The sequence below is a fragment of the Electrona antarctica genome (genome assembly GCF_951216825.1).
Source record: "Electrona antarctica genome assembly, chromosome: 15".
NCBI lineage: Eukaryota > Metazoa > Chordata > Actinopteri > Myctophiformes > Myctophidae > Electrona > Electrona antarctica.
Window position 1 is genome coordinate 46,490,890 of NC_136796.1, and position 17,643 is coordinate 46,508,532.

Consider the following 17,643-nt stretch of genomic DNA (forward strand, 5'->3'; position numbering starts at 1 on the left):
GTCTGGAGAGGGCAGTTGTTTTACAGACGGGTAAAAGGGCAGGGGCTGAAGCCCCCTTTGATGCAGTGATGTAAATAGGTTTTCAATGTAATGAGTCCCGGGATGCAGGGATGGTCTTTTAGATGAGTCCCACTTCAACGACGTTAGGAGTCATATTTTGCCATTTTTTTACAAATTGCAGCATTTAACTCCCATTTCATTTGATATGGTTATATTTGTGGTTATATTCATGTAGAAAACAGAAGAAGAAATGATTATTATAACTAAAGCTATCAAAATAAACTAGAATTAAAAAAAAACAGTACAGTAGTGTCAAGGACCCCCAAATCAACATTTATTAGGCCACAGACCCCCCATTTGAAAACATACGCCAGTAACCCCGATAAGGGAGGATTTTTACGGCTCTATAGCAGTGATTCCGAAACATTCTTTTCATGGACCCCCAGTTTCACACGCATTATGCTACGGACCCCCCATTTAATGGCATTTCTATCTCTGGTATCCCAATTTATATCGTAAAACCACTGTTAATTTAACTCGGAGTGTACAAATGGAACCAAATGGACCCGTTAGGGTCCATTTGGTTCCATTTGTACACTCTCTGAGTTACAGACCCATAAGGGTCCATTTGGTTCCTAACTATCTCTAATTGAGCTAGGTACCCCCTGGAACTCCCTCAAGTACCCCTTGGGGTCTCCATGAACCCATGAAGTAGTGCATCCCGTGGATGCAGAGGTCGTTGTTTTATTGCGGCCCTTAACTATAAACTGCGTTTTGGGAAGCAAAAATATTTTTTAAATCTCTGTAGATGTCTTATGCGTGCACGTCCCTGTTCTGTCCTAAACACGCGACAGGAGCAGCGGCGGCGTCGTCATCGTCGACGGCATCGGCCCCCAGTGCCGCTCCTCTGCTGGGCTTCGGCGAGCGCTTCAAGAAGCCAGAGGGATGCTGGGACTGTGACGTGTGCTGTGTGCAGAACAAGGCTGCCGACGCATCCTGCGTCGCATGCCAGACGCCCAGACCAGGAGCCGCCGCGGCGGCACAGGAGACCAAAGGTAAAACGCCATTTTTAACTCATTGAAGGCAGTACTTTTTTTGACTTCTTTTTTTTCACTAAGTGCCAACTTCATTTTTCCGTCCATCCGACGTGTCCACACGTCCTAGGGGAATCCAACCGACGGATTCAAAGGGACGTGTGTGTACACGTCATGGCGCACCTTCAATGATATCAGGCGAGAGAATAAAAAGCGGCCATGTTTTCCCGGCACCCCCAGAGCTCCTATTTCAATCCCGGGACTGATTGTGTTAAAGGGGCTTAAATTGATAACATTATAGTCATGATTTAAGACAAATCTTACAACTCTCGTTCTAAAAAGAGATAGAACAAATCTATGTTGGCCTGTGCTGAACTATTGCAGAGTAAAAGCGGCCATGTCTTTCCGGCACCCCAGAGCTCCTATTTTGAAGGAATCCTGGCGTCGATTGTGTTTTAATTAAGGCCACCTTTGTGATGTGGTCCTGCTTAGCCTCGGTCCCAGGCTCACTTAACTGCGAAAAAGAAGAGCCTGGTCACAACCTAAGGCAGAGAAGCTATCGAAATGCGGGACTTCCGCCGTGTAACCCCCCCCGGAAGTTAACGTTTTTTGACCAATCGCAGCGTTGTGTTCCCGAAAATGTATTCCCGCTGAAATGATCATTGGGTGGGGACTAGTAAACACAGCCGCACCGCGTGACGTAGTTATCTTACACGCAACACTTCCGCCACTTCCGCTGATAGTCTTTTCAGCGTAGGTCTTGCCCAGGGTGGGTCCTGCTCCATTCTCAGCACATGTCCTATAGCCATCTCCGTCAAAAGAGCCAAAAGAGCAGCGTGGGTGCCCGGACTGCGAAAGCCTGACCACCCCGCGTAACGAGGGTGGCCTTTCAGGAGGTCCATGCCCGAGGATCTTTTTTTTTTAATATATATATATATATATATGTGACAAAATTTGACTGAGGGACTGCCATTGGATTTTTTTGAATTTTCTTTTTTTCATGTCATATGAAAGCAGGGAATCATAGCTTCAAATTGACATATTGGTTGTTCAGTTTGACCCACCAGTTTTGGAGATATGGCTTATAGAGTAATGTCTTGTAGAGAAACAGCGAGTTGAGAAAACAGGCTTGAAAGGTTCACTTCTGTGGTCTCTAACATTACACCTAGCTACATGTTTGGGCATTGTAGAGTCTGCCTGTGCTATTAACTCATTTTGGGGAAAAAACAACAAAAGTTTTTCTCCTCTGGTGAAAAGCTGGAATTTGCGCGATGGCAGTCTCTCAGTCAAATTTGGTCACATATATATATATTTTTATCCCACGATTTTGTAACTCATTTTTCACACCCGTGTCAATTATCTATTTTGATCCTGGGCTCTACACACCCTCCGCCAACCTGGGGAGAGCAACGGACTTGAACTCATGCTTCCTTCATGCATGAGTGTCCAGGTTGCTCCTTTACTCCTGACAGGGGGGGGGGGGGGTTCCCTGGTTGGACGTAGCGTGTGGAAGGAACACATTATTCCAACCAGTTCCTTTCCCCTCCATCAGGCGCCAGGCCCAGGCTGGCCAGGGGGAGGCAGTTTAGAGACCAGGATTGCTGCATGTTTGTTGTGAGGGTACCTACCCTAGGGGACACGGGGAGAACATGCAAACTCCACACAGAAATGCCCGAGGATCTAAGGCAGCGCCCTGCCCCTGGTTCAACGGGGGGGCAGCAGGGCTTTGATATTGCTAGGAGCCAGTCCCTGCCTGGCTTTAAAAGTTATCAGTAAAATCTATTCTAAAACTAACCGGTAACCAGTGGAGTGCAGCTAGGATGGGTGTAATGTGATCGGGTGGGAAATTTGGTATATAGTCTTTTTTTATATATACATACATTCATGAATCCACTTGCTGACCGGCTGTCCGTATTTGGGCAATTTGTTTTATAGGGGTTTCTTGTGGCCCTAACATTGACATCCTATGGCAGGCAAAAATGTGAAACTTTCCTTTTGCTTTAAGTAGCACATGTAGCCACTTCATGTGCTGACCTCATCACATTTGTGCTGACCTAATCACATTTGTCATGACGTCTATGGCCGTTTTTAGCCCAAGGAGTGTTTTTTGTGCAAAACTAATGCTTGGAAGGGATTCAGAATCATGAAAACCCCCTTGTTTGACATGTCACATGCTACTTAAAGCATAAGAAAAGTTTGACATTTTTGACAATTTTGCCTGCCATAGGATGTTAATGGAAAAACAAATTGCCCAATAGTGACAGCCGGTCAGCAAGTGGATTCATGAATGCATGTATACAGACAATATTTCAGGCCAATAAAAAAATACTATATACCAAATTTCCCACTTGAAACAAAAGAAGCCTGTCGTTCTAATGCAACCAATGACATGAGTTACATTTTATAACGTCTGTGTTTGGAGAAAAAAAAACTATTGATGGAATCGGATAAATTGGTACATTTTCACCGTCGGTTGATGCTTCATAAGTTCATATCCATCTGAGTGAAATCGCCCGGCTGATTATTGTAACACACTTCTTTATGACTACAAATACCTGACCCAGGGCGACAGCGGCCTCTAGTGGTTGTGATGTCACACTTCAGTGCTCTGTTCTCTTCTGTCTTTACACAACTTCTAGAGCAGTGGTTCCCAAAGTGTGGTCCGGGGACCCCCAGGGGTCCTTGAGGGAGTTCCAGGGGGTCCCCCAGCTAAATGATGGTTTGGAACCAAATGGGCCCTTATGGGTCTGTAACTCTTGAGAGTGTACAAACTGAACCAAATGGACCCTAACAGGTCCATTTGGTTCCATTTGTTACACTCTCAGAGTTAAATTAACATTGATTTTATTTTACCATATAAATGGGGGGTCCCAGAGATAGAAATGACTAATATGCATGTCAAACTGGGGGGTCCTTGACATTAACACATTGAGAGCCCACGCAAAACTGCCCAAAATCACTTTCACCTAGAAAATCCATTCACATTTTTTATAATTCAGCTGACTGTGGAGACACATGCTGGAACTTTTTACTTTGAAATGTTTTATAGTTTCTGAGTTATTTAATTTAAACGCCAAATGCATTCTCAATGGCGAAAACACAAACTTTGGCACCACGTGTTTTGATTTTTCTGATTTTTTTTTTAATAAAAAAAAAAAATATATATATATATATATATATATATATTTTTTTTGGAAGATGTCCACAGACGTCTTGGGCTATGCACGTGCGGTAATACCCAGGACGTCCACAGACGTTTTGGGCACAAAATGTGTTAAACAGATTGAGAATCACTGCTAGAGCCTTAACCCATTTTGGGCGGGAACCCCTTTTGGTGTTTTAAACATAGTTATAATTTAGCTATTGGAAAATAGCAGATCTACAAGCTCATAGAGTGGCGCGCTACGAGCTTGTAGGTCTGCTATTTTTGAAATATCGTGAAAATGTGGCGCACATCTTTGAATATATATATTCTTTCGGTGCAAACTTTTTAAATTCATATCTTTGCTTCTGGGTGGTCCCTGGAACAACATATTTTGAGATGGTGGTCGCGGCCAAATAATTGTGGCGGTCCTTTACATTAAATAGTTTGAGAACCACTGACATGGAGACAGGGTTTTCAGAAAACTGTCAAGATTTCGAAGATTTTTTTTTATAGAATTTCTCAGGTCTAAATGGGTTAAAAAATGTCTTATGGGTGTCCCTGGCATGTCTTTTCAAATGCCGCTGAATGCCTGCAATGATAGTCAGCGGCAGCGCGTTCATGTGTTTGGGCCCAATCCATCCCAGAATGCACTCATTTGTGGGTCACAGACGGAAACAATTGATACATTTTTAAAATGATTACAAAAAAAAAAACATGGTATAACCATAATTCCAAAAATAATGTCGGCGCCAGGACGCTGAATCATTCATTCTGGAGCTGTACTAAAGTGTTTCAAACTGAATTCTGAGAATCACAGCTCTTCTTATGAGACAACCGCTGTTTTCATACTTTTTAGAGCAGTGGTTCCCAAACATAGGGTTTTTCAGAAAACTGTCGGGATTCAGAAGACATTTGTAGAATTGTCCTCGCGTCTAAACGGGTTAATACTATCAATAAAGTAAAAGAGAAAAAAAATCTTAAAGAATCTGCAGTCTCCTACTCTACCCAGTCAGTTAACAACATGTCGTGTTTTTGCCTCGTCTTGTACAGCCTTTGGTTCGTCTACATTCGGCACGTCTGGCTCGACTTCAGGAGGCTTCAAGTTTGGTTCCTCCTCAGACTCTACCTCCTCCTCCTCCTCCGCGGGCTTCAAGTTCGGCGCTCCCTCCTCAGACTCATCGACGTCGTCATCGTCCGCAGCGGCGGGCGGGTTCAAGTTCGGCACAGCCTTCGGAGGCTCCTCGTCGGAAACAAACAAAGACAGTAGTAGTAGTGGCGGTGGCTCGTCGGGGTTCAAGTTCGGCGGCTCCAGCGAGGGCTTTAAATTCGGGGTCACCACCACCTCCTCCACCGACGACGGGAGTTCGGAGCCCGCCGCCTCCGCAGTGGGCTCCGGGTTCAAGTTCGGCGCCGGAGCGGCGCCCGTTTTCGGACAGTCGAAACCCGAGGAGGAGAAATCTGCGGCCATCGGCTCCTCCTCCGACGCACCCTCCTCCTCTCAGGAGAAGAGCGACGTTGTGGAGTCGTCGTCGTCGTCCAGCGACCCCCAAGAGACCCCATCGGTGGGCTCCACCTTTGGGTCCTTGTCCTCGGAGAAAGAGCCCGCCGCTCCCTCGTTCACCTTCGGGAACCCGGCCGAGAAGAAGGACGACGCCGCGCCCGGCTTCCAGTTTAGCGCCGCTAGCAAAGAGGCAGAGGCCGCGGCGGCGCCCGCCACGTTGGGGGGCTTCTCGTTCGGTAAGCCGGACCCTCCCAAAGACCAGCCTGCAACGGCGGCGGCTGCCCAGCCCACCTTCTCCTTCGGCAACCCGGCGGACAAGAGCAAAGACACCGCCCCCGCCGCCACGGAACTCCCCAAGCCCTCGTTCGCCTTCGGACAGAGTGCCACAGGTCAGAGAAGCTTCTCTAGATGATCATACACAGACATCACCTATAGGCTGTCACCATCGCACATTTTACTTGACGGTTAACCCATTTTGGGGCGGGAACCCCCTTTTGCTGTTTTAAGCATTAGCATTGTTATACTTTAGCTATTGAAAAATAGCAGATCTACAAGCTCGTAGCGCGGCACCCAGTGCCGCGCTACGAGCTTGTAGATCTGCTATTTTTTTTTTTTTAATCATGAAAATGTGTTGCAAATTTCGAATACATGTTCTTTCAGAACGTTTTCAACTCAGATCTTTGCTTCTGGGTGGTCCCTGGAACAACATATTTTCAGATGGGGGTCGGAGGCCAGTTACGTATAATTGTTGTGGGTCCTTGTCATGAAATAGTTTGAGAACCACTGACATAGAAACATAGGGTTTTTCTGAAAACTGTCAGGATTTAGAAGACATTTTGTAGAATCGTCCTCGGGTCTAAATGGATTAAGTGTCACAAATAATTGCGATTAATGATTTAACTGTGTTTTGCATTTAACATTAGAACGTTACAACCTTTTAGGCTTACAACATGTGATGTGTTAAGCTTGTAGATCTGCTATTTAGGCTTACAACACGTGATGTGCTGTAAAGCGTGTAGATCTGCCATTTCTGCTATTTTTGGAGAATAAAAAATGAAATGTACATGGACAGTTCTCAACGTGGAATCGGTTGAGGATAATGCGAAAATAATAGCGACTATCTCTAATAATTGCAATTAGGAGATTTAGTAATAATTGTGACAGGCCTACATTTGACCATTTCAAAAGGCCTATCATTAGCAAGGAAATTGCGGCTACACTTCCTGGTTGCCCACAAGGACTGTCTAAGAAGGACGAGACGCGAAGACAACATGGCGTCGTACGGGCGACGCCATGTTGCTCCATGGAAGGAAAGAAACATGCGCAATGGGCTATATGCAGCCAACACTTCCGCGTTCAGCTTCCTTGGTCTCAACTGCGCATGTTTCTTTCCTTCCATGGAGCACCATGGAGCAACATGGCGTCGCCCGTACGGTCTTCGCGTCCCGTCCTCTTTAGACAGTCCTTGGTTGCCCAGGATCTCTTCTTCTACTGTGGTATTTTGCGCATTTCACTGACACTGGCCTCACGATCGCCGCATGTGTGTCGGGAGGGAAGGTGTTACATTAATGTATGTAGGAAATGTCCACCACCGTCTCCATTGCATGGTCACGATAAGGGCTGACGACGCCGGCTACTAAATCGATAAGTCTTAACATCCGTAAGATAAGTTTGTTTGTTTGTTTTTTTCTTCGTTACCGTCACGTTGTCCAGCTTAACGGCTCACCTCCTTAAATGCTCATGGACATCTTGTTTTTCTTCTCCCAATAAGATGCTGCGGCTGCCCCCCCGAAGCCAGCCTTCTCCTTCATGGGCACCGCCAGTTCCTCCTCCTCCTCCACTGCTGCCCCGACAGCACCCAGTCTGTTTGGCGCCACCACGGCGTCTCCAGCACCCAGTCTGTTTGGCGCCACCACGGCGGCTCCAGCACCCAGTCTGTTTGGCAGCACCACCACCACAGCCGCCCCGGCTCCAAGTCTCTTCGGAAGCACCACCACCACTGCTGCTGCCCCGACACCCAGTCTTTTTGGCAGCACCTCCACAACCACCGCTGCCCCGACACCCAGTCTTTTTGGCAGCACCTCCACAACCACCGCTGCCCCGACACCCAGTCTTTTTGGCACTACCAGTTCCATGACTGCGGCTCCAGCACCCAGTCTTTTTGGCAGCACCTCCACAACCACCGCTGCCCCGACACCCAGTCTTTTTGGCACTACCAGTTCCATGACTGCGGCTCCAGCACCCAGTCTGTTTGGCACCACCACAGCGGCTCCAGCACCCAGTCTGTTTGGCACCACCACAGCGGCTCCAGCACCCAGTCTGTTTGGCAGCACCACCACCACAGCCGCCCCGGCTCCAAGTCTGTTCGGCAGCAGCACCTCCACCACCGCTGCCCCGACACCCAGTCTTTTTGGCACTACCAGTTCCATGACTGCTGCGCCGACACCCAGTCTGTTCGGCAGCAGCACCACCACCACCACCGCTGCCCCGGCGACACCCAGTCTGTTCGGCAGCACCGGTTCCTCCACAGCGGCCGCGGCACAAAGTTTGTTCGGAAGCACCTCCGCCGCCACCACGGCCGCCGCCCCGGCAGCACCCAGTCTGTTTGGCAGCAGGTTAGAACCGTTTTTTTTTTTTTTTTTTTTTCATTTTTACATTACACTTTAGTTTTGGTTAGTTTTGACTTTTTTTTCCTCTTCTAATTAGTAGTTAGTTTTCATTTGTTTTTAGAGAGGGTTTGCTAGTTCTTATTTCTGTATTTCTGTGTTACTTTCAGTTTAGTTTTTTAGTGTTAGTTTTTCATACTTTGGGGTTATTATTAGTCGGGTGCAGGATTCAAAAAGGTCAGAAAGTAGGCCTATTGGGTAATAAAAACTCAACAAACGACATAATTTACAAAAACTATATTCAGTTAGTGTTGATAACGAGAAACTAAAACTGAGGCCATTGTCTATAGTTAGTTTTAGTTGGTTTTGTAAACAATAACTAACACTAACAATACAGTTTCAGTTAGTTATCGTTTTGTGTTTTTTGTTTTTTTTAGTTCAGTTAACGAAATGTGTTCAATTTCAGTTTTCGTTATTTCGTTGGTTTTCGTTAACAATAACCTACTTTTTTGCCAGCAGCACCACCTCCTCCTCCAGCACTAACCCCCCCCCCCCCAGCAGCGCCTTCGTCTTCGGCCAGGCTGCCTCCTCGGCCTCCAGCGAGGGTCCGCCCACCAAAGGCTTCCTCTTCGGGGGAAGTCAGGAGAGTTCCGCCCCCTCCCTGAGCTCCGCCCCCTCCCTAAGCTCCGCCCCCTCCCAGCCCTTCGTGTTCGGAGCGGCCGCGGCTCCCGCCGCCGTCGCCGCCCCGCCCTCCTTCTCGTTTGGAAGCGTGGCCCCGCCCCCCGCCGCCTCGTCCTCAGGTACGTCTAAAAAGGTTTTCAACCCCTTTCCTGTCGAGGCCCATTATTTGTGACCACATTTGACTGAGGGACTGCCATTGGATTTTTTTTTTTGGAATTTTCGTTTTTTCATGTCATATGAAAGCAGGGAATCATAGCTTCAAATTGACATATTGGTTGTTCAGTTTGACCCACCAGTTTTGGAGATATGGCTTATAGTATTTTGCAGAAAACAGCGAGTTGAGAAAACGGGCTTGAAAGGTTCACTTCTGTGGACTCTAACATTACACGTCGATTTCAGCTCTGACAATTATTTCAGACATGCCTGTTCTATTAAAGGGCCACTTCACCCCTTTTGCAACCAGATCTTATTTTAATGATGTTTGGGAGACAAGAAACACTTTCTTGGGGTTTTTACATGGGTAATGTGTGTTTTTGGATATTTTAGTGTCCATGGGCTCCATGATGTCATGGACACTGGGCTCACTTCCTTCGTGGAATACAATTCCCATAATGCTTTGGTCCACTGCTCCTCCTTGTGGATAGGGCTGTCTTACTGAGACATGTAGTCCAGTAAATAAGCGAGCCCCAGTGTCCATGACATCATGGAGCCCATGGACACTTTGAAATACTAAAATATCTAAAACACATATTACCCACATAAAAACCCCCAGGAAAGTGTTTATTGTCTCCCAAAATAAGATCTGGTTGCAAAAGGGGTGAAGTGGCCCTTTAACTCATTAAAAAAAAATCACATTTATTCAGCCTTTTCAGCCACGGCGGACCACCATTTCGATGAGATTTAGCCTCTCAGACCCAAAAAAACGAAAGAATATTTTGTTGTCGTCGAATAATATTTTGTCCACAATTCCATGCTGTATTGATGTTGGCACCATTTGGAGAGATAACAGGCAAGCAATTGATCAAAATAACAATTCTTATACATCCTCTTAACACCTTGGAGGCGCAAGACGGAGATCACGTCAAGTTCAAGTGCACGGCCAGTTGCCCGAGACGGAGATTGATTCATCTCCGTCTATTTGGGCTATGAAAACTGAACGCATCGCTCTACAGCCTAGGAGCGCTTGTTGCCCAATCCTCGGTGTTGCACAACAGTGACACGTCATCGAAAATGTTCCCTGCCTGTTTAGCTGACGACAACGAAAATCTTAAAACATTCATAACTCGCGATCTAAATCCTCCCGTCTAATTATGAAAAAAGATCCTGTGTTTGACGGTCTTCCGCGGCCCAGTCGCTAGTCGCGATAGATTTATTCTTACCTCCCGTTGTTGCCGATCGACTCTAGAGTGGTGTGGCTATTGTTAGCTGCTACACATTCACAACAACTTCCGGCCCGCCGGTAAAAGTGGTCCAGGCGCTATAAACGATGGGCACATAATGGATTAAATAGGCCCGAGCCCTCAAGGTGTGCACTTACTTGTAAATTAAGCAATGCGGATGTTTAACAATAATGTAACTCATACATGGGCAACTGGCGGCCCGCGGGCCACATGCGGCCCCCACCATCACTTAATGTGGCCCTCAGGTTAATATCCGAATATTGATATATTATTATTGATTTCAGCTGTTACAATTCCAAACATGCAAACATGACCCGCTTTAATTACTTCAGTCTATGAATGACTAGTATTAAAATGTTATTGTCTGTTTCACGTCCGATGTAATTTGTATTGAGTTCATAAACTTGACATAAATATAAATAAATGCATTTGAAATTAAATAAAAACAAAGGTTACTTTTCAGGATTCCAATTCAAATATAGCAAAACTATTTTTGCTACAACAGTAATGTGGCCCTCTGCAGTGAGTGTGGAAATATAGTGGCCCTCGCCATGGTCAAAGTTGCCCGTCCCTGATGTAACTCTTGAGAGCGAATCACGTAAGATTACACTTTTAAAGAGTTAAAGATCACCTGGAACCAGTGGTGTAAAGTAACTAAGTACTTTTTCTTAAGTACAATGTTGAGGTATTTGTACTTTACTTGAGTATTTCCAATACTTTTACTTCTACTCCACTACGTCTCAGAGCCAAAATTCGTCTTTTTACTCCACTACAATTATTTGAAAAACTTTAGTTACTAGTTACTTTGGAGATTTTGATTAGAAAACATACATTAACCACTTCAACGCTATACATTTTGGCCATTTGAAAATAGCCGATCTACAAGCTCACAATGCGTCGCGACGCATTGAGAGCTTGTAGATCGGCTACTTTCAATAGATTTTGTACACATTTTGAACATGTGAAATGGGACATTCTGCAATATGAATACTTTTACTTTTAGTACTTTAAGTACATTTTGATGCCGATGCTTTTACTCAAGTACATTTTAAAGTATGTACGTTTACTTGTAACGGAGTAGTTCTAAATTGCAGTATTGGTACTTTTACTAAAGTAAAACAATTGAGTACTTTTTCCCACCACTGGCTGGAACCTCCTCGAGGACCACTGGTCTAAAAGACGTAGACGTAGTCTCGCGTGGACAGACTGTTGCCTCTCTGGTCATGAGTACGCCATGAGGCGGAAGTGAAGGCTCCGCCTCCTCAAGCCCCCAGTGAGGCTCTCCAGCGCTGAAGCACTCGGTAGTGGTTAGAGCGTGAACTGCAGGCGGTTTAACATTGAGCGCTCGTTTGCACTTCCGCATTTGACCACCAAAATGTGGTGGTCGAATGCCAAACAACATGCAATAACACCTGGAACAACATCATTTTCAGATGGGTTGTCGACGGCCAATTTCATCTAGTTTTGGGGGTCTTTGACATGAAAATGTTTGAAAATGACTGATATGGAAAAGCAGGTTTTTCAGAAAACTGTCATGCTTTAGAAGACATTTGTAGAATCGAGCCTAGGTCTAAATTCTGGACGGGAACCCCTTTGTGGTGTTTTAACTAAGCATCATGTTATACTTTAGCTATTGAAAAATAGCAGATGGCGCACTACGAGCTTGTAGCTCTGCTATTTTCACATTGTGAAAATGTGGCACAAATGTATTCTTTCAGAAGACTTTTTATTTATTTCGACGTCAGGCCTAAATGAGTTTTAATCTAACTGCTCTCTGTCTGTGTCCTCTGCAGCCCCGTCTCCCTTCGTGTTCAGCCCAGCCCCCTCCGGGGGGTTCGGGGCGAGCCAGGCCCCTTCCTTCGGCTCAGGGTTCGAGTCCCAGGCCCCGTCCCCGTTCACAGGCGGGGCGTCACAGACCCCGTCCTTCGGGGCCAAGCCCAACGCCACCCCCGTTTTTGGGCAGCAGTCCACCCCCGTGTTCGGCGCGGCTGCCAACTCCACTCCAAGTAGGTTGGCCTTTTGTTAACAATACACCTTTTTGTTGAAGCGGGAGTGCCACAATTTTTTGTATTTTTCCAGTTTTTCATGTGTCTATGAGGTGACCGTACTTCATTAGACACCCTGGAGTCGTTTTTATGTGCAATGGTGTATTATTAACTTTGTATTTAGCGTTTCTTCCTGGAGGCTGAACCCTTGACGGTCAGACGGGCCAATGAAATAAACAGTAATATAGTGACATCACACTATCAGCCCCTCCCCTAACCCCTCCCCCTTTAGCATACAACCACAGCTGTGGGCTGATCATGTTTTAGGGTGGGAAAAAATCACGGCACTCCATCTTTAACATACACCTTTTAGGAATGGAAAGTTACATTTACACAATTATTGCGGCAAGAATCATTGCGCCAAAATGGTATTGTAGTTCTCTTGAATTTATAATTGGCCAATGCCTAAAACTGGCGTGTTTCTCTCTTGTATTTCATAGTTTCATTATATATTGCTGAAATATATAATGTATATAATATATAATGATATTCCGCCTTCTTGGCTTGCTTATGATCCTTGATGACTATTTCTATGTATGTGATGTATTACCATGTGGTGTTCTTGCTTACTGTAAATCGCTTAAGCAATATTACACTCGAGGGTGTGGGTTAACGTGATTATTGCCACGACAGGGATGCGGTAAGGAAGGAACGAGACTTCGTCTCGTTCCTTCCTTACCGCATCCCTGTCGTGGCAATAATCACGTTAACCCACACCCTCGAGTGTAATATTGCAATTATACCACAGTTACCCTTAAAACTAAGAAAATCGCTGAAAAAAATATTTTTTTTTAATGACAGATGTAGTCACTACGACCACAAATGTCCCAAGAAACTAGCTAGCCTAGCCACCGAGTTTGCTAGCGCTCTGGGAGAACAGAGCAGCTGAATTCTTTGTTTTGATTAGGTGGTGAATGGTGCTGGTTTAACCCACGGCTAGAAGGCTGTTTCAACCAATCAGATTGCTTCCTCGAAACGACCTGTGGTATAATCTGGATTAACCCATTTAGACCCGAGGACGATTCTACAAGATGTCTTCTAAATCCTGACAGTTTTCTGATAAACCCCTATGTTTCTATGTCAGTGGTGCTCAAACATTTTCATGTCAAGGACCTCCAAAAATACATGTAATTGGCCGCCGACCCCCATTTGAAAATATGTTGTTCCAGGGACCAAATTTGTGCCGCATTTTCACGATTTTTCAAAAAATAGCAGACCTACAAGCTCGTAGCTCGTATGAACCCATTTTGGGTTCCCGCCCAAAATGGGTTAAGAGCGTCTGATATAAGGCCTACATTGTAAAATTGTATTTCTCTAGAATTCACGAATGGCCGACGCTAAACCTGCAGTTTTGTGTGTGTGTGTGTGTTGTGTTCAGGTGGAGGCTTTGCGTTCGGAGGAGCCAGCGCGTTCGGGGCGTCGTCCAACAGCACGGCGGGCGTCTTTGCTTTCGGAGGGGGGCCGGCGGGGTCCCCGGCCCCCGGCGCCTTCGGCGGGGGTGGGCCGGCGGGGTCCCCGGCCCCCGGCGCCCCACCCTCCGTCACACCCCAGCCCCCGGCGCAGGGAGGCTTCAGCTTCGCCCAGCCGCCTGCTTTCAATATCGGGTGAGTTAACGCTAGTTTTTTTTTTGGGCCGGGTAATTCTTATAAATAAAGGCGCTAGAGTTCCAGCCGATTATGGCAGATTTTAGTCTCTCTAGAAGCATTAATATTTCAAACGAGAGGCTCGTCGAAGTCAGAAATGAAGACGGAACATTGTCCATTGGGTCAAAACCATGGAGAGCTCCCTAGATTAGGGGTATGTATTTTTATAATTTTTATCCCACGATTTTTGTAACCCATTTTTCACCCCTGTGTCAATTATCTAATGTGATCCTGGGCTCTACACACCCTCCGCCAACCTAGTCCCCATATATGGGGGACATGGGGAGAGCAACGGACTTGAACTCATGCTTCCTTCATGCCTGAGTGTCCAAGTTGCTCCTTTACACCTGACAGGGGGGAGTTTCCCTGGTTGGACGTAGAAGGAACACGTTATTCCGACCAGTTCCTTTCCCCTCCATCAGGCGCCCCGGCTGGTCAGGGGGAGGCAGTTTAGAGCGAGTATGTTTGACACGCCGTCCGTCCGTTACTAGCTAATCTCCGGCGGATTTTTTTTATTTTTATCATTGATCGGTCACCTTCTAAAACGAGGTAGTAAGGAGTAAGGCCTCACTCACACCTAAGACACACACAAGACACACTTGTCCTGTGTCTTCTGTGTGTCATGGCCGCCTCAATGCATTTCCAATGGGAGTCACATGGTTTCATGACACAACCTTGTTGCATGGCTGTCTTCTGCCCTCCCCCCTATTGGAAATGCATTGAGGCGGCCATGACACACAGGACACAAGTGTGTCTTGCGTGTGTCTTAGGTGTGAGTGAGGCCTAAGGACACGGATAAGAACAGCCAATGGGGGGTTCCAGACCCAGGGTGCCGGCCCGATTCCGGCGAGCCGCCCCGCGTCCTACACGGTTGAGAAATTACGTGTGGGCGTCCCTCTACGGTAGCCTGTACTGTACTGGCACACCCGCAATCACCATATATACAGTTAATTTGTGTGTGTGTTAGGTTGCGCACGGGTGGTGGAAAAACAACCATGCTGTTTTCGTGCTCAGACGCACCCACCCACATAGCTCCGTAAGAGAGTGGTTGCACCACTAAAAAACACACACACACACACACACACACAGCAAGAACAGCAAACAAAAGGATAGAATAAAGAGTGCAAGAAAGAGCAATCAATGGGTAAAAAAATAATAGTAACATCTGTACATGTGGATGTTATGTAAACGTTTTGTGAACAGCTTCACAGCAGGTTATGTTCCATATAATATATATAATACACAGTTTAGTTTAGAAAGGTGGGCATGATAGTGTTGTATTAGCCCATTTTGACCTGGGAACGATTCTACAAAATGTCTTCTAAATCTTGACAGTTTTCTGAAAAACCTCATGTTTCTCTGTCAGTGGTGGTGCTCAACCTTTTTCATGTCCAAGAACCCCCCAGAATTATCTGTATTTGGCGACCGACCCCCCCCCCCCACCCCCCCCCCCCACCCCCCATCTGAAAATATGTTGTTCCAGGGACTCCCTGGAAGCAAAGATTTTAGTTAAAAACGCTCTGAAAGAGTATATATTCAAAGATTTGCACCACATTTTCACGATTTTTCAAAGAAATGAGCTATGAGCTTGTAGATCTGCTATTTTTCAATAGCTAAAGTTTATAATAATGGTTAGTTGATGATAATAGTTTTCTTTTCTCTCTCTCTCCAGAGCGACTAAGCAGTCGTTCGCGGCCTCCCCGGGCGGACAGCAGACCATCTCGGGACGCAAGATCAAAACGGCCGTGCGGCGTCGGAAGTAGAACGGACAGGAAGCGTGTCCCGGGACTCGTCTCTCGTCTCGGAACCACAAACTATTTAGACTGTAGACTTTTTTTTGACTCGACTCTTTAACGGCACCCGTCCTGAAGGCTGGGGGGGGGGGGGGGGGGGGGGGGGAATGGGGTGTGACGGAGGGGAGGGGGGCGGTCGTCACCTGGACAAACACTGAAGAGGCTCCGGGGAAGGGTCCCAGGGGCTGTGAGGAGCTGGCTGGGGGTCCCTAGGGGCTGTGAGGAGCTGGCTGGGGGGTCCCAGGCTGAGGAGCTGCCTGGGGGGTCCCAGGGGCTGTGAGGAGCTGGCTGGGGGTCCCAGGCTGTGAGAGGCTGGCTGGGGGGTCCCAGGCGCTGTGAGGGGCTGGGGGTCCCATGGCCCGTGAGGGGCTGGCTGGGGGGTCCCAGGCTGAGGAGCTGCCTGGGGGGTCCCAGGGGCTGTGAGCCCCCCCCTCCCCTCCTCTGCTGCAGTCAGCATGGGACTCGGGAGCGCCTCCAACAGGACAAACGTTATATCAAGACGGCTTTTAACTTAAGACGACGACGACGACAACTAAAGACACAATCAAGCAAGGAATCTCTGCTCAACGGAAACAAGAAATAAACCGATGATGCGCGTATATATAAATATATATCTATATTTTCAACACCTGCAAAATGTCTGCTAGACTTTAGGCATGACTTTTTGTTTTTTTTTTGTTTTTTTTTGTAATAAAATTAGAAGGGCAAAAAAAAAAAAAAAGAAGAAAATCGACTGCAAATCTAAAGAGTTGCGAGTGTTATACAAAAATAATATTTGTTCAGTAGAGTTAGGATGGTTGGTCAGGTGCTGAAGAGGTAGCAGCCAGACTGGAATAGCTTATTTTAGGGTGCCCCTCCTCTCCTCCCCCCCCCCCCCCCCCTCCCCCCCCCATACAAAGAAGCACTCTACACAGGGATCGGGATTACATCTGAGCACACCCTCCCAGTGTAAAATGGTGGCTCCCCCTGTCTCGGGAGGGAGGTCCGATTCTTACACTGGGTTAAAGAATCGGCATGTGTGTGTGTGTGTGTGTGTGTGTGTGTATGTGTGTGATAAGACCGTGTATGCTTGTTTTGCGTTCGTTTTTCTCCCCCCCCCCCCCCCCCCCCCCCATGTACAGACTTGAGGTGTGTTTGGTTTCTTTGTGTGTGCTTGCGTGCGTGCGCCTGTGTGTGTGCTTGCGTGTGTGCGCCTGTGTGTGTGTGTGCGTGTCGGCAAAGAAACGGAACGAATTGGATTGGTCGCTGCGACGAAACGGAGCCCCCCTGCTGTGTGGTGTGGTGTCGTGGTTGTGTGTTTGGTTCTGAGAAGCAAATGAATGTTGGGGAGACGGCAGCCGTAAGCCCCCCTCCCCTCCCCTCCCCTCCACCCCACCGTGCACTGTCTGTCTGTGGAGGAGGAGAGCCTTGCGGGGACCCTCCGGTTAGGACGAGGAGGATGTCGTCGTTGTAAATGCATACTAGAGTCCACAATCTGTTCTTCACTCGTCTTGAGCGCTCTCTCTCTCTCTCTCTCTATGCGTGGCTTCTCCTGCTCTTTGCATCCCACCGTCTCTCTCTCCTTCCTCCTCCTCTTCATGTCTCTCTCCTTCATCCTCCTCCGCCTCACGTCTCTCTCCTTCCTCCTCTTCATGTCTCTCTCCTTCCTTCCTCCTCCTCGCGTCTCTCTCCTTTCTCCTCCTCACGTCTCTTTTCTCCTCGTGTTTCTCTCCCTCCTCCCCTCTGCCTCTCCTTCTCTCCTTCCCTCCGTCTCCTCTCTCTCTCGTCTCTCTCAATTGGCCTTTGAATATTATTA

General features: G+C 47.1%; 1 protein-coding gene across 6 annotated transcripts in view; it reads left to right on the top strand.

Moving 5' to 3' along the window:
* nup153 (nucleoporin 153) overlaps window positions 1-17,302 on the top strand; it is a 65,582-nt gene extending 48,280 nt beyond the window's left edge. For 4 of the 6 annotated variants that reach the window (XM_079523251.1, XM_079523254.1, XM_079523256.1 and 1 more), the window contains exons 16-22: window positions 855-1,055; window positions 5,230-6,069; window positions 7,452-8,295; window positions 8,803-9,086; window positions 12,161-12,373; window positions 13,791-14,016; window positions 15,728-17,302. In XM_079523251.1, coding sequence (XP_079379377.1) covers window positions 855-1,055; window positions 5,230-6,069; window positions 7,452-8,295; window positions 8,803-9,086; window positions 12,161-12,373; window positions 13,791-14,016; window positions 15,728-15,818 — 2,699 coding nt within the window. In that variant the 3' untranslated portion in view covers window positions 15,819-17,302. The remainder of the gene's footprint in view (window positions 1-854; window positions 1,056-5,229; window positions 6,070-7,451; window positions 8,296-8,802; window positions 9,087-12,160; window positions 12,374-13,790; window positions 14,017-15,727) is intronic. The other 2 variants (XM_079523253.1, XM_079523252.1) reach the window with 2 other exon arrangements.
* Window positions 17,303-17,643: the final 341 nt, after the last annotated feature.